This window comes from Phalangium opilio, unplaced genomic scaffold (genome assembly GCF_054372755.1).
Source record: "Phalangium opilio isolate 3A_F unplaced genomic scaffold, DU_Popi_V2 ptg000194l_1, whole genome shotgun sequence".
Lineage (NCBI taxonomy): Eukaryota > Metazoa > Arthropoda > Arachnida > Opiliones > Phalangiidae > Phalangium > Phalangium opilio.
In genome coordinates, this window is record NW_028324212.1 from 1,974,978 (window position 1) to 1,998,092 (window position 23,115).

The window sequence follows — 23,115 nt, forward strand, 5'->3', positions numbered from 1 at the left end:
AAGCATCTGTAGATTTATTGAAACTCGTCAAAACGAACCAAGCCGGAAGAGAATTTTGCTTGAAAATCGCAAAGTACTTCATACGGAAAAAGACAATTATATCAATGGACCAAAAGCAACCAGTTTTGGATTTCTTTCTTCAGTTTTCTTGGTTCACCTTTATGGAATAATACTCTCAATGCTTACACTGGTCGTCGAGTTGGTTAAAGGCCCCTGGATATCGTCTTAACTATCATAAAGGAAGATTCATTAGTTTCTTTAATTTGATATTACATGTTGTTAATGAATATTGTACATTGGAAACTTTGATGGTGTCTTGAAAGTAAATTATGCAGCTACACGACACCATTCAAATTGCGCTTGTCGACTGGAATCATAATACTATTAAGCGCAAAGTTCGACAAAGCCGTCATGACGTAATTAAAATCAATGGGGAATTACTTGATAAACCATAGATCTAAAAGGATATCAAATGAAAGCTGCACTATTTTTTGACCACAAATGATATCGAAAACCATAGTGCATTGAAGTATTTTTCTTGAATTAATTCCCTAATTCGGCAAGATTTGGTAAAATTTTTCCGAAAAAAACTTTTGATTAAAACCCCAATTAAGAGATAATTCTAATTATGTTTCGAGTTCTCAAAAAAATTTTAAGAATGTAACCCTGGGCAATTAACGTAAACTAAAACGCCCTTATTTTTAGTATACAAATGTTATCGGAGTTTTTTTGGCATAATAATATCGTAATACTAAGGGACTAACCTTGGTTTATAATTCAAGTTAAAAAAGCGAAGCAAAACCATTTGTTGCGAAATTAAACCATAGGGCAATGAAGTAACTATTTCGATAAGTGCAGTTAACAATTCCTAAATCTTTTGTTATAATTTAATTAACAACTCTCAACATAGCAGCTCGCAAAACCTATAATTATATTCAATGAAGGAGTTGGGGATGGATCAGTTAGAAGTATGTCAGGTGCTTTGATCAAGCCTGAGAATATCAAAAATGGTAATTTAGTCTTCACTAGCCACTCCAAATCTCTTCTCATGTCAAGATGGGAGCTTAACTCGTTTACACGATTTAAAATTCCAAAAGCCTGTTTACCGGGCAGGAAATAACTAGAATACTTTAATATCAAGTCTAAGGATCATGTTCCTCTGTGACCACTTGGTGACTTCGACGCCAAGTCTTTAGTATCAAGGGGCTAGGATTGGCTTCATTCAAGTTAATCGAAAATTCACACTTCCATTGGTTGCATTACAAGACGATGCAAATTGTAATATAATATTATCTATGACGATAACTTAGCAAAGGAGTTAACCTGATCGATAAGTAACCGCTTTCTTCATAACTAAAGATGGTAAAATACACCTTGTTTCTTATTAGCACGAGAGGAATTCGCGAGACTTCCACCGCTTTTCTATCAAGGTTTGATATCACCTAAGACTAATCAACTATATAGATATCGCGCTCTCATAGACGGCACGAGGTTGACACCAACCCTTTTATGACGATAGTCATCACTTGCGATAACTCGCTTATATATATTATATTAGATTAGAGAATTGCCCCATTATAAATATATTAGATTAGAGAATTGCCTCATTATATATATATTATATTAGATAAGAGAATTGCCCCATTATATATATATTATATTAGATTAGAAAATTGCCCCATTAAATATATATTATATTAGATTAGAGAATTGCCCAATTATATATATTATATTAGATTAGAGAATTGCCCAATTATATATATTATATTAGATTAGAAAACTGCCCCATTATATATATATTATATTAGATTAGAGAACTGCCCCATTATATATATATTATATTAGATTACATTATTATACTATTAATTATTTAGAGAAGACTCTTTGTTCTCGCCTTAAAAATTATCACAAGATATACAAACACCGAGGAGCTAATCACTTTTAAGTTTGCCTATACAGAATATACTAGAGATATTTCTATAGGCGCTACCACAACCTACCGGTGAGTGGCGTGTGTTTTTTGTTATTATCTGACGTTCCCAGTCGGCCTTCGCGTTCTGAAATGAAGAAAGCAACCTCGTTAGTCGAGTACACACCTATTACGTAATCGTATGAGAACAATATTGGGATTACGTCAATATTACGCGGAATAATTGATTCGGAAATTATGATGTTTACATGGAATACCCATAGAGATAGGAACATATTTACCTCTAGAGTCACAACGTATATCCCGAGACAGGCCGCACTTTTTAAAACCAAGTAAACTTTATCATTCGACACCAGCGCCACTATCGGCGATATTCTTAACTAAAATATTATTCGAGCTAAAAATAGATGGCGTAGCTAAATAAGGTTTTCCGCGCTAAAAATGAATTTTTGGCGGGAAAAATTAACTTTTCGCGCTAAATTTGTAACTTTTTCAAACTTTTTTCAGTTGACGGACCTTATATCATTATTATATGTTCTTAACTATCTAAATAAATGTTTCCAAAGTATATTTAAGTGTTTTATTTTATTTCTGTTCAAAATTTAACAAAATGGGTAGAAAATGCGCTGTTTCCTCTTGTAAAAATACAGGAAGAAACAAAAAGGTTTCATGGCATAGGTGAAAACCCAATAAATTAAACGTTGACATTATTAATTTATTAAACTAAGTTGTTATCACAATAAGATTTCCAGATAAAGCAACTGATCGGTTAAACAAATGGCTTAAAGCCATAGGAAAAACGGACTGGGTTCCAACTGCAAATGACGCGATTTGCGGAGATCATTTTGAGGCAAATGCCTTTCGGGAAAATACTTCCATTAAAGTACTGACAAGAACCGCGATTCCTTCTTTATTTTTACCGGAATCAAATGAGGATAATTTTAGAGCTGGCATTGTACTGTTTTGCAAAATAACTTTAGGTGCTTATTTAACTTGTTAATACAACTTACAGAAAACATACGCTAGAACAATCCCAAACGAAACCTTTCCCCAAACCACTCACGCGTCGGTAAATGAAACGGTTGATAATAGGCCTACCTTATTGCCAACTAGCCTACCTTTGGCAAGTTACATTGAGGTCAATGAACCCGCGGAGCATAATCTAGACGAAAATGCAATAGAGGATATCGCATTAACTGTAGAAGTTGGAACATCTTCCCAACGCACAGAAATGTATGACATCCCAATGGACATTGAAGAACACGATAGCACTCTGTTTGTTGTATGTACAGAGCTACAGGCTATATCATTTTAGGGGGTTTGTCAAACATTAACGTATTTCCACAGCCTACACAACACACACAAGCAGCTGAAAGTCTGTACAATTTAACCGATAGTGAAGACCATCTCACTTTCACACACCCAACAATGTCTGATCATGTATGTTAGTAATCACTCAGTCATCAACATAACATCTATTCAAGAACATTACTTTGCAGACTTATAACACAACCTATGAAAATGCACTTAAGAAATTGCAGGAACTGACTAGCAGAAAGGTTAAATAAATAAGCACGCGCACGTTAATATAAATTAGTTTTTAATCAAAGTTGGTATCTATCATTAAGGATCGAGACATTCTCCATTTAAAAATGCAGTTAGCCAGTCAAATTAAAAAGAGAAGAGGAATTCAAAAGACATTGAGAGTGGCCAAGCAAAAGATCAGGCGTAGGACCAGAACGCTGGGAAGTTTGAAAGACATTTTGATGGCACTGCGGAAGGAGAAGCTAGTATTGGAGGAGAATCTTTCAAAAATTGAAAATCTGTATTCTCCAATTGCTAAAGACCTCTTTCAACAATTGAAAGAAGCGGGCCCAAAAAATCTGGGGAAAAAATCTTACAGTTCAACAGTTCGAGAATTTGCGATTACGCTTCATTTCTACAGCCCAAAAGCTTATCGTTACCTTCGAAAGTTCTTCTGCTTACCACACCCCAACACTTTGAGGAATTGGGCTAGTAGAATTGATGGAGAGCCAGGCTTCACTGCACAAAGTTTACAGTTTTTGACTAAAGCTGCTGAGAAATCAAAGCACCCAGTTCTCGTAACACTTATGATGGATGAAATGTCTATTCGCAAAGAAGTCCGATGGAATGGTAAAGCCTTCGATGGGTACATCAATTATGGAACTAGCCTAGAAGCATCTGCTGATAACGACACCATAGCAACTTCAGCTTTAGTGTTCATGGTGGTTGCGATTAATGGCAGTTGGAAGATTACAATTGGTTATTTCTTTGTGCACGGAACACCTGCTTGGTTACTGGAAAGACTGGTGCGAGAAGCCTTCCATCATCTCGAGTCAACTGGTGTTCAATGTGTTGCATTAGTATGCGACGGACTATCTTCCAACATTTCCATGGCTCAACGATTGGGTGTAGTTATCACATCTACAGAGATAAAATCATTATTTCCAAATCCTGGTAAAATTCAAAACATCATTAGTGATATACATATATAATTTGACAAGTAATTTCCCGGTGACTTTGCAAACAGCAAATCCAACAAAACAGGTAGTATTCATCCTCGATATTTGTCACATGCTGAAACTTTTAAGGAACATGTGGGAATTTTTGAAAGTCATTTACGATAAGAGAAACGGCCAAGTACTTCTTGCGTTGATCTGAAAATAATACGTATCACTAATATATTAAATATTTCAATGTTAACAGCCAATACAGTGGACTTTAGTTGAGAGCCTCGAGCTCATCCAGGAAGAAGAGGGTCTGAGTCTGGCCAATAACCTAGGCCGATTTCATATAAAGTTCCACACACAAAAGATGAAAGTTAATTTGGCAGCTCAAACTTTGAGCGCTTCAGTGGCAAGTGCCATTAAACTTCTTAAACAAATCAAAGTTAGAGATTTTCAACACTGCGAAGGAACAGTAAACTTTATTGAGACTGTTGATAGGTGAAGATCATAAAGGAATATAGAAAGCTTTAAGCATTCTAATATTACTTTATTTATCAAAGATCATTTGATATCCTCAATTCGAGAAATCCTTACGCCAAAGGATACAAGTCACCGATCAACAATTATAACAAAGAAAAAGCCAGAATAAGCCTCCTTAAAATGAAAGACTTAATGTTAAACCTTTGCGATGCCGAAGGGAACTTGATTTCAGAATCAACGAGGAAAACAGGACCTCTTGGTTTTGCTGTTTCCATTACTGGTGTCCTGCATTTAATGAACACTTTACTTACCACTGAAGGACCATTAAAGTATTGATTAGCGTTAAAGTAAACAATAAGGGAAAACCTTAAATGCAATAATTTACTTTGCACAGATATCTTCCAACTTATAAGTTGTCGCAAGATCATTTAGAGCTGCAATTTGGTTGCTATCGACAGATGGGAGGTTCAAATAACAACCCCACAGTAGCGCAGTTTAAGTCTGCCTATAAGAGATCTTTCATGGCAAAGTTAGAAGCTTCCGCCTGTGCCAATGTATTGGCCCTGGATGAAACGTCGTTTCCTAACTTGTATGAAGCTTCTAACAATTTCCTCGAAAATACCAACAAATCTCATGAGGCAAATACTAATGAAAAAGAACAAGATGATGAGGCTGACTTGGAGTTTTACTTCGATGGATCAAACTTGATCAGGGACAACATCCTTCATTATGTCACTGGCTTTGTCGTAAGAAAGCTTCGAAAAAATCTGAAATGCCATCAATGCAAAGCAGCGCTAGAAGAAACTCCAAATGAACACAATACTAGTTTCCATGATTATTGTCTTTCATCAAAAACTTTGATTTTGATTCGCGACCATGGTGGTTTGATCCATCCATCTAAGGATATTGTCAAAATCATTGATCTTACTGAAAAATGCATTAGAAGTCTTAATCTTGAAAAATGTGGTGGTTGCATTAAAAACCTTCCACTCAAGATAGAAACTCTTGTTAGACGATGCTTAATGCATGAAAACATATTTCCCACTCTAACGGAGCACATGTATGACCAAGAGTTCGGATGGAACCACCATTTAAATCACATTGTTAAAATGGCTATAAACATCTACAAAGATATCAGACTGAGGAAAATAGCAAAGAATATGAACGAGAAAATGAAAAGAGAGAATATTAGAAAACGACTGACCAAACTGATTTTATTCCAAGGACAATAATAGTCTATTTATAATTTGAATTTATGTATTAGTTGGTAACTTGGTACATTACACATTATATACGTACATTTTACATTCAGCGTTCATGATTCGTTCATTCACTCCAAAAAAATAATGTTTGTTTAACTAACTTGTCAAATCATTGAAATCACCATCAATTTGTTTAATTAATTCATTATCACTTCCCTCGAATTTGCTAGAATACAATACACGCACAGACACAGTAGCAGACTACGCCGTTGAAAATATATCAAAATAGTTCTTCCGTTTTTGAACAGATGGCGCTGGGTGTATTTGATAAAGTATACTGTTTTTAACGTTGTATATTCACTAATGATAAGGTTAAAGTCTATGGGGACGCTTCCATGTTGTGACTCTAGAGGTAAATATGTTCCTATCTCTATGGGAATACCACGCCTAGTATGACTAGATTATGCTGAGTACGTCGAGGTTTGGGACGGTACATTTAATATGCTGAGTACGTCGAGGTTTGGGACGGTACATTTAATATGCCGAGTGAACAGCCTCTCGTAACATAACAAACAAAACGTAGTATTGTCATAAAATCACCCGTTTCTATAGGATGCTTATGTGTTCATAATATCTTCTAAAAAACTTACTGAAGGATTGATACTCATTTCAAAATCTCTTGTGGCTTTAACATTTTGTTAATAAACTTTACAGGTGCACATATATATATAAATAATTATATATACACACATATACACACACAGACACACCCATACGGGCACACGATTGACACTTGGGGACCGGTAAGGAGTGATTGACATCTGAGGACCCAATTAACTATAGTTCATTAAAAAGAGGATTTCATAATTAGTTGAGCGCCGTAAAGCATATAATTAAACACTCGCTGTGGAAAAAGAACCCAAGACATTTATATGTAGGCACCTGAAAACACACGATATTTTCACCGCATAAGTGGGGACCTTAATTCCAGATTACTTTCAAATTTCAGATATAGATGTCGCTAGGTGAAAGTCCCCACTTGTCAATGAAGTCACTGCGTTGATCTTGAAAGTGTATAATCAAAAAATGTCCCCAGATATAAGGTAGGAAGACGGTTTAGGTCCCCACTTGTAAACCTGAAATCAGCTCAAAACTTAAGTGTTAAGCCTTTAAAAGGTCCGATTACCTAAATTTCATTATAATATCAATATTTAAACTATAAAATTAAAATATACATGAAATTAGAAAATGTGTGTTTAAAAGACCCCACTTCTCTGTTGAAATGACAGTGAAGGTCCCCACTTGTAAATTTATTGAGTGTGAAAAATGAAATTGAAATACCTGATGGAACCGTATAGGCTTCGACACTAATTCAAAATCTAATAATTTATACACAAATGTCCCCAGATATAAGGTTGGAAGACCGTTTAGGTCCCCACTTGTAAACCTGAAATTAGCTCAAAACTTAAGTGTTAAGCTAGAAATAGGACTGATTACTTAAATTTCATTCTGATAATCAATATTTTAACTATAAAATTATAATTTACATGAAATTTGTAAAAGTGTGTTTCAAAGACCCCACTTGTCAGTTGAAATGACTGTGAAGGTCCCCACTTGTAAATTTATCGAGTGTGAAAAATGAAATTGAAATACCTGATGGAACCATATAGGCTTCGACACTAACTCAAAATCTAATAATTTATACACAAATGTCCCCAGATATAAGGTTGGAAGACGGTTTATGTCCCCACTTGTAAACCTGAAATTAGCTCAAAACTTAACTGTTAAGCTAGAAATAGGACTGATTACTTAAATTTCATTCTGATAATCAATATATTAACTATAAAATTAAAATATACATGAAATTAGAAAATGTGTGTTTAAATGACCCCACTTCTCTGTTGAAATGACAGTGAAGGTCCCCACTTGTAAATTTATCGAGTGTGAAAAATGAAATTGAAATACCTGATGGAACCATAAAGGCTTCGACACTAATTCAAAATCTAATAATTTATACACAAATGTCCCCAGATATAAGGTTGGAAGACGGTTTATGTCCCCACTTGTAAACCTGAAATTAGCTCAAAACTTAAGTGTTAAGCTAGAAATAGGACTGATTACTTAAATTTCATTCTGATAATCAATATATTAACTATAAAATTATAATATACATGAAATTAGAAAATGTGTGTTTGAAAGACCCCACTTCTCTGTTGAAATGACTGTGAAGGTCCCCACTTGTAAATTTATCGAGTGTGAAAAATGAAATTGAAATACCTGATGGAACCATATAGGCTTCGACACTAATTCAAAATCTAATAATTTATACACAAATGTCCCCAGATATAAGGTTGGAAGACGGTTTAGGTCCCCACTTGTAAACCTGAAATTAGCTCAAAACTTAAGTGTTAAGCTAGAAATAGGACTGATTACTTAAATTTCATTCTGATAATCAATATTTTAACTATAAAATTATAATATACATGAAATTTGTAAAAGTGTGTTTGAAAGACCCCACTTGTCAGTTGAAATGACTGTGAAGGTCCCCACTTGTAAATTTATCGAGTGTGAAAAATGAAATTGAAATACCTGATGGAACCATATAGACTTCGACACTAATTCAAAATCTAATAATTTATACACAAATGTCCCCAGATATAAGGTTGGAAGACGGTTTAGGTCCCCACTTGTAAACCTGAAATTAGCTCAAAACTTAAGTGTTAAACTAGAAATAGGACTGATTACTTAAATTTCATTCTGATAATCAATATATTAACTATAAAATTAAAATATACATGAAATTAGAAAATGTGTGTTTAAATGACCCCACTTCTCTGTTGAAATGACTGTGAAGGTCCCCACTTGTAAATTAATCGAGTGTGAAAAATGAAATTGAAATACCTGATGGAACCATAAGTAGTTAAACCCTGTACTTTAAGAGAAAAGTAAACAACCACGCCCCCAAAATAAACAAGTGTCGTGTTAGCGAGCCCACCTCCCCGGGGTAGATATTTTTCCCGACTATAAAGTATGCACTTTATATGTAAAACAACAACACCGAGAGGATCTTAGTCGACTATCTATAATAACCTTTGCTCCTTCATGTTTATTTAAGCGACGTTCGAGTTATATTTACTTCCTGAATTATGTAGCTTGTAAGATACGAGTCGAGTTAATTTTATTAGCCAATCAGTGATCAAAAAATGTCGTAGGTATTTGTACCACAATATCTTTACGTCTAAATATAATTACTTCAATTTCTTCTTCTTAACTATGTGATAAATAATACACAAATGTAATATTTTAGATTCATTTAAGAAAAATACGCATATAAGTTCAAATTTACTGTTAACATTATTCAACATGGGGGAGAAACCGCGCCGCAGCGCGCCGCTGGGGGTGAAATGGTTAAATACTACTACCCCGACTATAAAACCTTCACTCTTTCACCATTCTGACTCAGTATTCTTCAAATCTCTTAATTATGGAAGACTCGTTTTACGTCACTTTGCCCAGTAATGCGTCTATGGACGATTTCCCCGAGAACAATCAATCATCTTTTAAGGTGAAGTTGCCGCAACCTATTAAACTCTTATCAAACTGGAAGGTTGGTTTGGCTGAAGTGGTTTTACCACCAGTTTGGGATAATGTTACTCAGGGTTATGATAGATTTTTAACCATGGCACCCTCTATCGACGATGATGCTAATTGGTTTACTTACAAGTTAGAAATACCACCAGGTGATTATGAGTGCAAAAGAACGAAAAAAGGTCATACGGTTAAATATTCTTTACATAAAACTTTAATTGATATCCTGCGCGATCAAATAAAACCCAAATATAGAGATTTATTGCAAATGAAGGTGGATCGCCATCCGAATGTCGTTGGTCGAAAATCGGAAGAAAGGTTTCTTTTGATGAAAATACACCCGGATGTGCAAGTAAGAATCCCGGAAGGACCTCTCTCTCTCGTGCTAGAGTTTCGAGAGAAAAATTTCGTCTCGGGTCGGTACGTTTCTCGGTTCCCCTTATCGCGTCACGCCAAAACTTTATCCATTTCTTACAAGGATAATTATATCGAAATAAGGTCCAGAAAAAAGGATTTCAAAGCCGTAAATCTACAAAGAACGGGAAGCGTAGACGATGAAGATGACAATCCGATTAATGCACCCAAAACTGTCGATGATGAGCTCAAAGCGATTGATATTAACGTAATACCGATTAGAAATAGAGGTCTTAGAGAAAAAGATGTAGCTCTTAACGATGCAAAAGGTGATCTACCTGATGATCATCCCTCTAATGATCAACCCGCTAAAGAGGGTGATACGTTTAAGGATGAATTACTTGACGATCAGCCTATGATGGATTCCAGCGACGACGATTTGCCAAATGATCAAGCCATCAAGTCAAAGATTAATCAATTGACGCATATCATACCCGCGGGTGTTTATAATGATATTGAAGATATTTTAAGAGCTATGAAAAAAACAATTCCCGATGCTTATAGAGAAAAATTTAGATTTTTCGTTAATGAAGACCAAACCGTTACTATTTGGTGCGACAAAGGGTATAGCCTGGCTTTTCCCACTGGTTTTCCGGGTCTTGGTTTAATGTTAGGCTTCGCGAAGAGTCAACTCGGGGTTCAGCTGAAAGATCATACTACCGGAGAATACATTGCGGATTTAAACAGAGGTATCGAAGCCCTGTTCGTGTATACGAATATTATTCAATACCAATTTGTGGGTGACGTCGCTGCTCCTCTTTTACGAATCGTTGCTAGACCGGATAACGCTGACAAGAAAACGTTCATTCAAACGTTTACTAATATTGATTACTATCCGCTAAGACGTAACGAACTAGAAATTATCGAGGTAGAAATAAAAACCGACGCAAATTTACACGTACCATTTAAACTAGGTAAGACTATCCTCAAGCTACATTTCGTAAAAGATGGTTCAAAGGGATAGTTATCTACAGTATTACCTGCAGCAATCAGGTAGTGGAAGCTTTCCAGTATTTTCAGGACCTGTTTTCCAACGCGGGAGGGGTCTTGGAAATTTATTTCGCAAGCTAATTAAATTCATTACACCAATTGTAAAACCCGTGGCTAAGGCCGTCGGACGCGAGGCTTTAGGTATTGGTACCAGAATGTATACCGATATCCAGTCTGGAGAAGACCCGAAAAAGGCTTTTAAAAAGAATCTAAAACTAGCTGGAGGTAATCTTTTACATAAAGCTGGTGATCACGTAGCTAGTTCGCAGTTCGGTTCTGGTGCTCGTCGAAAAAGGAAAAGAAATTCACAAGGCGGAGCTAAAAAGAAAAGTAAACGCGTTAAGAAGAATCGCACTAAGAGAGATTTTCTACCATAATCAAAAACCATGGAGGTGAGAGAGGGGATGCGTAACGAGCTAGACATTTTTGAAATTCCAACGGAAAACAGCAATGTCATATCGTCTACCGAAGTAACCTATCAACCGATTAGCGCGATTACAGACTCTGGACCGATAACCTTTTACGTTAAATCGAACGAAGAAGAGTATATGGATCTTGCCGAGACAAAGCTTAAAGTCAAAGCTAGAATTCTTCACGAAGACGGAACGGTACTCGAACCTAACGAGGTTAACGTTGGACCAGTCAATCTGTTTTTATTCTCCCTATTCAGTCAAATCGATGTTTTGGCTCAAAATACACCGACTCAAGCATCGAGCAACTGCGCTCAATACGGACCGCTTATTGAAACAGTTTTAAGCTGTTCCGAAGATGCTAAAAAATCTCAACTCGGTTTACAATGTTATTACAAAGACTCGCCAACTTCCCCGGACGAAATGTTTACTCAACAAAACAAAACAAATGAAAACGGAATGTTGAAAAGAGCCGCTAGAACAAAATTATCAAATCAAATTGAAATGATTGGGCATTTACCGGCAGATTTATTTCGTACGAATAAGTACATGCTTCCTGGAGTTGACCTTATGATTCGACTTTTCCGATCTCCTAAACATTTCCCTATTATTTCCAAAGTACCCAATAAGACGTACCATGTTGTTATTGATGAAGCTGTTCTCATAGCTAAATTGGTTAAGGTACGCCCTGAAATTCTTTTGGCTCACGCTAAAGTTTTAGAGCAATACCCAGCTCGATATCCGATTAAGCAAACGGTTATTAAACATTTCCCAATATCTAAAGGCGAAGTCGATTGCACTAGGGAAAATGTTTTCATTGGGAGAATGCCCGATCTTATGATAGTTTTCTTCGTACCCACGAACGCTTTCAACGGTACGTTAGATACCAATCCTTACCATCTCACTCATAATGATTTGAGACATATGTCGGTCGCTATTGGCTCGACAAATTTTCCAGACATTCCTTTCGAACCCAACTTTGACAAAAGACAATATACCAGAGAATACGCCTCACTGTTCGACGTGTTAGATATACTAGGTAAAAACAAAGGCAATTATATTTCTTACGAAGACTATGGTAACGGTTATACCATATTCGCGTACGATTTAACAGCTGCCGGCGATTGTCAAGGTGATTTTATCAACCCTCCTAAGCAGGGAAATCTTCGTCTTAGTATGAAGTTTGCTAAACCACTCAACACCAACACCACTTGCGTAATTTATGCTGTATTTAACAAAGAGCTCTACGTGACCAGAGACAGAAGCGTTATTTATCCACTTGATTAAAACACAGATGTCAGCATCTAATTAAGAAAATAGCGACTATAAATGGAAAAATATCTCGACCAACTCTTCATTAATCTTCAAGATGTTCGTCAGTCACAATCTTTCCAGCGATCTGGAGATCGTAGTAAGGAATATCGTCGATCCTTACGTTACCATTCGAAGACGAGACAACGACTCGGAAGTTTCGTTTCATCATTCTATTTGGAACGATCTTTGGAAGGTGCAACCCGAAATTGATTCTCACTTCGATGGGGAATCTGAAAGGTTTCACACTTGGATGAGTAAAGATAATATTCTGCTAGAGTGTCTCACCGTTGGAAAAGAAAAGCAGTTGGACCTTAGACAATACGTTCGCGGCGCGAATCATAACTATCACATTATGTACTCTTCCGCTCGCGGATTCTCCCTGAATCAAGAATCGTGGAAAAGTTTAAAGTCTTTGAAAAGTACCATCGATCGCGAAGTCAAAGTTTTACTCGACGCTAAGGATGTTATGAAAAGGATCGTTTTGGAAAAATTGACGAATATACTTTATTCAATTACCATCAAATGCGAAAACAGTTGTTGTCATCACAAGTTAGCTCACGATATTTCCTGCGAAGCCGATAATATCAACTGGTGTCAAGCGGTGGAACAGAATATCGAACAAGCGCTTCCGCGGATGAATTACGACGAGGTTTTGGTCGAATTTTACGAAGAAATGGATGGAACGAAATTAGAAGACGTGTACATCCTTTATAGCGATATTATTAATAATTTAACCAATTTGAAAAATATGATTGTTTACGGATAAATGTTCTGAATAAAGAAATATAAATTTGACCTGATTGAAAGTTATTTACTCATTTTCCACACCAATGTCGAGACTCGATGAGTTGGCGAAGGTTTATTACAATCTCTCTCACCCGGCTGGGTTAGGAAGTATAAAGAAATTACAAAATAGTGTTAAAGGAATTTCGAAAAAGGAGACTAGAAATTGGTTGTTAGCTCAGAATACCTACATAACTCACCGACCTAGAAAACTCAAATTCCCCAGAAATCAAGTCTATGTAACTTCTAAAGATGAACAATGGATGTGCGATCTTATGGATTTCAACCGGTTTAAGCGGTATAATAATAAAAAACGCTACGTATTAACTATCATCGACGTGTTATCGCGCTTCGCTTGGGCTATCCCTCTTCGAGATAAAAAACCGGAAAGTATTGTTAAAGCTTTCTCTAGTATTTTTAAATCTCGCAAACCTTCCAAACTCACTTTCGATCAAGGCGGAGAATTTGTAAATAAAAGGTTTGACAATTTTTTAAAGAAACACAACGTCAGTTCATTCGCTTTAGTAAATGATACAAAAGCGTCCTTAGTAGAGAGATTCAATGCTACACTGTCGTCAAAGATATACAAATACTTTACCAGAAGCGGGAAGTATGATTACGTTAAAGTTTTGCCAAACTTGGTTAAAAGTTACAATTCGAGCGTCCATTCGACAACTGGTTTTAAACCAAAAGATGTTAACATCAATAACGAGCATTTAGTTTGGTTTAGATTATACGGAGATAAGAAGAAGGGAAAGAAACCCGCTCTCAAACCAGGCATGATAGTTAAATTAGCAACTTCGAAAACTAGATTCGAAAAGGGAGGAACTGCCAACTGGACCAAAGAGAATTTCATCATAGATAAAGTCCTGCATCGGAGTCCTCCAGCGTACAACGTTAAAGATGGTCAAGGTGTATCAATCAGAGGCGCTTTTTACGAACCGCAATTATTACAAGTGAGGCTATGAATACGCAACAACTCTCCGAAGTCTTGCACTGCGATCCTCGAACTTCACCATTTTTTATCGGTGTTTTTCCTTCGGACAAGCTACCACCACCACCTCTAGAGAAAAATGTTTATCTTTTCGTCGTTAATACTTCACCTTCTTATATCGCCGATGGACACTGGGTTGCTTTCTTTATCAACCGAGAAAGAGCGGAATTCTTTTGCTCCTTTGGAAGGAATCCTACCCATTACGGATTTGATTTGACCCCCTACGCTTCAGAATGGATCTACAATGATTGTGTAATTCAGCCTATCGATAGCGATTTTTGCGGTTTGCATACTTTAATGTACTGTTTCGCCAAATGCGAGGGTTACAGTATGAAAGAAATAATCCAATTACTTTATAAGAAAAACCTTTATTATAACGATAGCATATCATTGTTAAATTTGTGTACACATTTGTTAAATCACGAGTTTCGATATTGTAATGAATAAAATCAAAATTCTAGCCATTTGTTGGGTTTTTTTCCTTTCTCTCGCCTTAATTCATACGGGGATCTCTTGACAGTCCTTGGTGTTTTTATCTCTTTCAGAACAGGAGATGATTTTGCTGCTTCTAGAGATGGATTTGAAAGCTTAATTTTCTTTTTCTTCATCTTTTGAGAACGTCGAACTTGATAATTACTTCCAATGGTCTTTTTAACTAACACAATTTTTTTTCGAGGTTTCGTTTTGACAATTACTGGAACCGGTGGTTCGTACGATTGTCCGGTATATTGGTGAGATTTTAGATAGCTTGATGAAGGCATGGGTGTTGACGATACAGGCGTTGGCTGAGGAGCTATTCTAACTTCGGGAGGTTCAACCAAGTTTTTCATTGTAAGGTATTGTTGAAGAGATTTTAGATATTGTCTGGCTTTATCATCGGGATTCCCAGGTTGGTTGAGAATGGTGGTAATTTCATTATCCAACGAAGAAACGTGTTTTTCAACATCGGTCATAATCGAGGACGCCGGAACTAGAATCATTTTCTTCATTCTCCACCGGTTATAGCTGACAAAAGAGTTGGAATTATAGCACCAATCAGGCTAGGTAGAAAAAATCCTCCAGTCTGCTTGTACAACAACTGTCGAACCTGATTTGGGCTACGGCGTTTATTAGATAGCGATTTTATAACTTTTTCGTACCGCCTCAAATTTCTTTTCTTGCTTTGCGGAAGAGCGATGGCGTTTCTTTTCAAGTTGTAACATATAGTGCAAATAGATTTTAACTGATCTTTGCTAGATAACGATATTAAAGTTTTCCTTTGTTGAGGATTAATATCTCTCAGTAGTTTAAGGTAAGGATAATGTTTCCGAAATGACTTGGATGGCATCTTTCACTACAATGAATTGAATCTCCACCAGGGACTTTGTTTTAAAAAACTATTTATTATTCCACAAAAAATATCATGCTTCCTTCATTGGGAAGTGCATTTGTTCTTAATCTCAAAGAGTCGTCGCAAGTTTGGCGCAAATCGCAAATTATGTAACTATACGGTTTGTCAGATGTAGCCATTTCATACGCTTTTGACATTATTTTTTTACCCGGAAATATCTGTCTTTCCAAGTGGGAAATCTGACTCCGAGACCTTAAATTTTTAAATATTACAAAATAAGATGTATTCAAACTTATAACTCTAGATTCCTTCCCCATCGAGAATAGATTATGAGTAATTAAAATTAAACTTAAATTTAAATGATGACAGCCAACCGTAAAAAGGTAAGAAATGAACGAACTAGCATTAGCAACAGGGGCTAAATCGTCCAACACTAGCAGATTATTAACTTTGGGGTTAAAGAAATCCGTATCATCAGGCGGCAATCCTTCCAGAAATTCAATTTCTGGTATTTCTTTGCGTATTTCGTGAAACTTTTCTTGAAATAGAGAGTAGCAATATACGATCCTGTGAGGGGGTGGGTCTATCATTTTTTGACGATTTTTCAATAACTCCAAAACAAAATTCGTCTTTCCGCTCATAGACGCGCCGGAAACAATCATTTGAAAGGGTGCTACGAATTTCAACCGACAGGACATTGTCGACTATGATTCTTTTAATTTTCGTTCAAAAATTGGTTTCAAAAGGGTGTTCAAAAGAAATACTCTATCTTTAAATCGCGCGGCGGTGTACAGCCACTCGTTCCTTCGATCTTCGCTATCGGGTAGCCAATGAACTTTAACAATGTGATGAAAGGTAACTCGCTTCTTCTTCTTGGCAATCACTTGCTTCTTCTTCTTGGCAATACCCAAAGGGTAATGTAGTAAAGTCATCTAGAAGAATCCTTTTAGAGAAGGTGACTCCAAATTGTTTTTTTAAATTTCCTAAGAGCAAAGTTAAGTCCCGCTTGCGTCGAACAACGTTAAACGGGATATCTACCGTATACCGTTTTTCTGGATTTTGTAAGGCGTCTACCATAGATTCAAAATTTATAATTTTTTCATTTTCGCGAGAAAGCGTGATACCTTTCGACTTCACCACGCATTGATTGTCTGATGTTTTATAAGCGTACGATTTTGGTCCTGTACTGACAAATTCCGTTATATGCGAAGCGCCTATTTCTGATTTCCACTCTCCCAAACTACTTCCTTCGGGAGGGATCCAATCATCTTTCCCTCCTTCTAAAAATATGGCACCATCAGTATCGATATAAAGCAAACGTTTCCCAAGCTTGTGAATAACGTTAAATAGCTCTATTCGAGCGTAGGTTGTGATAAAACCTCCAATAACAGGACTGCCACTTCGTAAAGAAGGAACGAAAGGTTTCTTATGTTTGTAAGTTAGCAAAGCCAATGAATCGTTCAGAGGCCGAATATCTTCCAGATCTTTAGTCTCATCGGTTAATATAGCCACTAGTTCTTCGTATTTATCTATAATAACAGTCTTTCCTCTGTCCAGATTTTGACACATTTTACCGAAAAGCGAGTTTAACGTTAGCTTGCAAATATTCCTTAAAGCTGGATTGTTAGTCACTTCTTCGATTGATATCGAGATGCCTTCTTTTTCGTAAATGGATTGTAAATAATTCTTTTTCTGACTTTCAGTCTCTACATTGTCAGACCAACCGCTATTACAAATTTTCAATTTCAAAAACTTGTCAATGTAATCCCCAAACAATCCAGAACTTTGGTTTTTCACGTATCTGAATCGCTCAGGGTAATGCCAAACTTCGGATATAGAAATCAGCTCGTAACCGAATTCCATTGCCAAATAAATTTCGGGAGTATTGAACACACCTTCGAATATACGCTGCTCTCTCGAATGCTGACAAGGGTTTGATAAGCTTTTTTCCGCGCAGGTGCGACATAGACTAAACAATAATTTTGAATTAGATTTAAATGCAAGAATCGGAATGTATAGTTTTTTAGGGGCTAAAACCTTGCATTTTAACACGCCAAAATATTTATCTTTTTCTAAACTACAATTTCGCGTAAATATAGTAGGGTGCCCTTTTGGGAAGTCTTTAAATTTCATGACGAAACTATAAAGACTGCAGACGTCTCGATACAGTATCTTTTCACCCGGTTGACAGATATGCAACAATTTGAAGTTTTCTACCCTACCCCCGACAATCATTTCTCTCGATCCTATAGAAGAAGGAAATGATACGGTATCGCAATAAGATTTATCTTCCTGATGGTTTCGAAGATATTCTTCAAAATCGCAACTCCACATGGTTTTAAATTCAGCATTCGGAGCGGCGTTTTTGATGTATTCTTCAATGTCTAGAGTTCTTTCGTATAACGCTTTGTTGGTTTTTCCAAGAAATGAATTGAAGCTAGACTGCTTTGTGTGTCTAACGCATCCGTGAAAAAAATCATTATGATATTGGAGAATAATTTCAGGATCGGGACAATAAGCATCGACTGGGAACTTTCCAAAGTATTTTTCACCCTGGATAGAAAAAGTAGTTTGGAAATTTACATTCCTTTGTTTAGCCTCGAGGGAGATCCATTTCATAGCTTCGCGACTTTGATTTTGATGTTGGTATAGGTACCCATTTTGCGGCACGATAGCTAAAGCGTATTCTTTCAAGTATGTGTGAAGGAAAAAACGTAGACAAGCACCCGAAATGGATATAGCGTTCATATTGAAAGGGTCGAAATTGGTAGCTTTTAGAAAAAGATTTTTAAATTTAACCATCGCTTCCTTTAAAACGGAAACATCCATTTGACAGTATTCCTCCAGCTCCTTGTTCATATCGTACTCGGTCTTACGCTTTTCTTCGTACCAAATTTCGAATTCTTTGTAATCCTTAGTCTTCATTTTTTCAGGTTGAAAATAAGATTTGTCAGGCAATTTTCCCTTATAATTCATCGTGTCGTGAGTCAAGAAAATATACGGGAAAAACTGTTTCTTACATTCCCCCAGTTCAAAGGTTTTATTCAAAGATCTAAGAGAGCCGGCGACGAAATTCATCGAGTCCAAAAACTTGATATTTTGGTTTTTGATAAAAACGGCTAAAGCGCGGCTGCCGTTGAAAATTACTTGAGGTTTAATAAAGTAGTGATTAACTAAAGTGTTTAAAATCCAATACGAGTCGAAACGGGAACCGTTATGAGAAAAAATGACGTAGTTCTCAAATCGCGGTTTAATTTTCTTCATTCTTTTGGTATCATGCTGAACAAACGATTCCTCTGTTTGAAACAAGTAGTCCAAGTACTGTTTACAACAATCTTGCCCTTTGAAAGTCTTAAATTCGTATGTTTCATCGTCCATCTCCATAGCACTGACAAGTAGGATGGCTACATGTTCTTTAGAGTCGGAAACGTAGCTTTCGCAATCGAAAAATCCATATTTCACGGGAGGATATTTTTCTTTTAAAGGCATAACGTAACACTGGTTCTTTTCATGCACAATCAAGCATTGCTTACATTTTTTTTCGCATTCGTGAATGCTATTGCTCAGAGTTTCAATTTCTTGACCGCATTGCTGACAACGTTTTAGTCGATCGCAAGTACCATTCGAAATATGTAACGATAAACACTCACTACCTTTAAAATAACGATTGCAAGATTTACACCTGATAACCTGAATTTCTTTAATCTCATGGAAGACGTTAAGTGATGAACATCTTTTACAATTTAATTCACCCTGCGAACAATGGTGGGCCCTTTTTTCGCTAGACTTATAAAAAACAACAAGGCATTTTGAACAATAACTTTCGCCGCCAAACATTCTCGAAATACTCTTTATCGCTACAGCGTGGTTTTGTAAAAGCAAAATAAAAATTTGTTTTCTACTCCATGGGCCGACGTAGTACTTTTGAAAGTTATCTTCCGCGTTGTATACAATAATTTGATATTCTCCTTGCAAATAATTTTGAAACCTTTGAATACCCGCTAAATTTACTGGACCGGGTAGTACACGAGCGTATGTAATCAGTTTAAGAGCTTCCACCTTCTGTAATGAACTCGTGGAGCTTTTCATTTTAACGAAATAGGTATAAAGATCCGATCTCTCTTTCGATTTACAACATCTCAAATCCGCCAAAACTTTCCCAATCACTAACGTCCTAGCAAAACAAAGATCGTCGCTATTTTGGAGAGTGATAAAATTTTTGTCAGCTTTAACAAATTTTTCCATTTCTACTATAGTTCTATTTCTAATACTTTTTCGGTTGGAAAGCCCGGATATCTCAATATCGCAGTCGAGGAAAACAACATCAAATCTTAAAGAACTATCTAAAATAAAACCCCTTCTCGATTGTGCTACGTGCTCAATTGCAGCCAAAACGCGTTCGCTAGTTAGCGAATTTAACGCCATTAATTTTAGATTTATAGGAGATTCGAGCTCCTCGGATTGAATGCATAAGCGAACTCTATCGTACGTTGGGTATTCATTTTTGATTTCCTTTAAAACACAATCGAGAATGTTTTGCAAATCTTCGTACATATGCGTTAATCTAATTTCGTCCGTGTTTTCGATATCAACGCGAAAATTAACCTGGTTACACTTGTATTTTCTAGAAGTTTTAACTGAAAGTTTCTCTATCTTGTAAAAATGTTTATAGTCTCGAATGGCTTCGTTTATCGAAACCATTCTGGGTAATGCGAAATATTAAATGCGCTCGAAAGAAAACAACGTAAGGTTAAATATTAAAAACCGTCACCATTTACCTATAATATTAATAATACGAAAAAATAATCTGGTAATGCAAAAAAGTATTTAGTCGTGCGATTTTGCCTTTTTAGCTTTGACGATATTTAAGATTTTCTTATGGGGATTTTCTTTTATCTTTTCTCCGAGCTTTTTCATTAAAATTAGAATACCTTTTAAATCATTTTCGCTCAAATCGCCTATGTACTGTACGCGCTTTGAAGGCGCTGTCCAAACATCCTGCTTGGCACACCGTTTTAAATCTTTATATTTAGTAGCTTTAATATCTAGGTAATATTCACCCTTTTTCTGCGGTATTTTAACAATCGAAGCGCATTGGTTAGAGCTTCGAGTATATACGCTTTCTAAACCACCTTCGTCATCCACGCAACTAACTTCAAAACAGTCATCATCGGAAGATTCATACTTTTCATTATTTAAAGATAAATATTCAGACTTGCCAGAGCGTTTTCCCTTGCTGGAATCCATTTGGTTTTCTTCCTTTCTTGATCCAAACGCGGTAAAGACTTGATCCACTCGAAGTGAAGATTGGAATGGATTTTGGGTGTTATCCATACCAGCTTTTATACACCATTTTTTTTTCATACCCCATTTTCGGTATTATGAAATTTGATTTCATAAAATGGTTATCATAAATTTAAGAAGACAGATTAGGCAATAGAGGGAATTACCGTCATAATTACTTGAAATACCATGTCAAGATAAATTGCGGAATATATGTCAAGGAGAAAATTCTTGCATAAATTTATGCCATGATGAAATACCATGTCAAAGAAGACCAAAAAAAATTTCAAGAAAAAAATTAAGGCGTAATTCTATACCATGATAAATTTTCGTGTCTAAAATTGAGTAATAGAAAATCATTTTAAAATTATTAAGCAAGAAATGCTAAGATTTTATTAAGCAAGAAATGCTAAGATTTTTTAAGATAATATACAGATGAATGTAAATTGAGCAACGCTACACCCATTTAAGAAGAAATTTATCTGGTTAGGCGTTATTTAAATCAACACCCTGTTTCAAATAAAAAAATAGTTAACATAATAACAAGGGCAAATGCTAAACTTTAACCTCGCATACCTCCAGAATCGGATTAAAAAAGGTAAATAAAAGTAAATTTTAGTATAAATACCCCAAAGAAAGTCACTCATTCCTCACTGAGAGTTTCCCCAGGATCAACTCAATGATTTTCTGCGGTAATAATCAGCGCGAGTAAAAATGTTTTGGCAGTCTTTCTTGGTGCTGTTTTCTTGGTAAGCCCCACTATATAATATTTTAATCACTACATTTGAGTAAAATGGTCGGAAAAGAATTAATATGGGTTTACAGGTAATCCACATTCATATCAAAGTTTGGAGTAAACTACAGTGACTTCTTGGTGCCGGATCGGTAAGCCCACAGTCTTGAATGCGTTATTTTAATCAGTACATTTGAGTAAAATGTTCGGAGAAAAATAAATATCCAGGACTGTGGGTTTACGTACAGAATGCAAAAACACTCACTGTGGCTTTTGAATTCATTCTCCAGCGCGGTAGAGTAATGTTATTGAGAATTATATTATAAACTACTTGAACTTAAATCTCGTCTCTTTTACAGAGCTTTCGCCATAAAAGTTCCGTGGCGCGTTGAAATTCCTGTTTGGAGATAGTGAAACTCTACGTATATGGTAAACCAAACTTCTTAATTGTATTAATCTAATCAATTGTGTTCCAAAAAAACGCTTAGACGAACGTTAAATTAATTAATAAGTTTGGTTTACAGAAATAACACTCACCGTGGCTTTCGAATTCTATTCTCCAGCGCGTTATAGCAAGAAATGATATTGAGAACTATATTATAAACTAGTTGTACAACTTTTTTTCTCCCTCTCTCACTGTTATATAGCCCGCCCGCCCTACACCTCCGCGGCGGCTAAACTGGTTTAGATGACTTTCGCTTTCTCTCCGAGAGAGCGCGTGGGAGGATATCTCGGTTTAAAAGAAAATTCTTGAAACCATGTATAAATTATCAATAAAAAAAATGTTTTATTTTTACAAAATTACTTATTTGATTTCGGTACAGAGTAAAAATTCATACGGGTGACATATTTATAATACTCGTGACTTAAACAAAATAACGATTCGGCTAACCAATACGGTAACAAAATTACTTTCTTTAATATCTCGTAGATGATGCGACAAATAAATAATAATGGCGAAAAAAATACGAGTAGAAAATATATATCGTTTGTTAGCAAGGCTATTACGAATGATATAGGGATAGTAATCGGCATTAACAATACCAAAAACACAGCGATAGGATACTTTGACGGTGTGTTTAAAAGCATAATTACTATAATACCCACGGATATTAATACATGCTCAAAACAAAAATCAATTGGAGCATCTGGTGAACCTTTCATCTTGTCCTGTTTTATCGATGAAATGAGGCTTT

General features: G+C 36.0%; 2 protein-coding genes and 1 long non-coding RNA gene across 3 annotated transcripts in view; 1 reads left to right on the forward strand and 2 right to left on the reverse strand.

Moving 5' to 3' along the window:
* LOC149622665 (uncharacterized) overlaps positions 1-6,307 on the reverse strand; it is a 265,341-nt gene extending 259,034 nt beyond the window's left edge. The window contains exons 1-6 of the long non-coding RNA XR_016374982.1: positions 6,178-6,307; positions 5,264-6,114; positions 4,945-5,191; positions 4,665-4,857; positions 4,439-4,608; positions 2,188-4,375 (exon numbers count right to left, since the gene is read on the reverse strand). This is a non-coding gene — a long non-coding RNA (uncharacterized LOC149622665). The remainder of the gene's footprint in view (positions 1-2,187; positions 4,376-4,438; positions 4,609-4,664; positions 4,858-4,944; positions 5,192-5,263; positions 6,115-6,177) is intronic.
* A 5,151-nt stretch (positions 6,308-11,458) lies between these two features.
* LOC149622666 (uncharacterized protein F54H12.2-like) lies at positions 11,459-12,769 on the forward strand. The gene has a single exon (XM_089853576.1). The coding sequence runs from the start codon at positions 11,459-11,461 to the stop codon at positions 12,767-12,769; it is 1,311 nt and encodes a 436-aa protein (XP_089709702.1).
* A 3,971-nt stretch (positions 12,770-16,740) lies between these two features.
* Positions 16,741-20,604, reverse strand: LOC149622667 (uncharacterized). The gene has a single exon (XM_089853577.1). The coding sequence runs from the start codon at positions 20,602-20,604 to the stop codon at positions 16,741-16,743; it is 3,864 nt and encodes a 1,287-aa protein (XP_089709703.1).
* Positions 20,605-23,115: the final 2,511 nt, after the last annotated feature.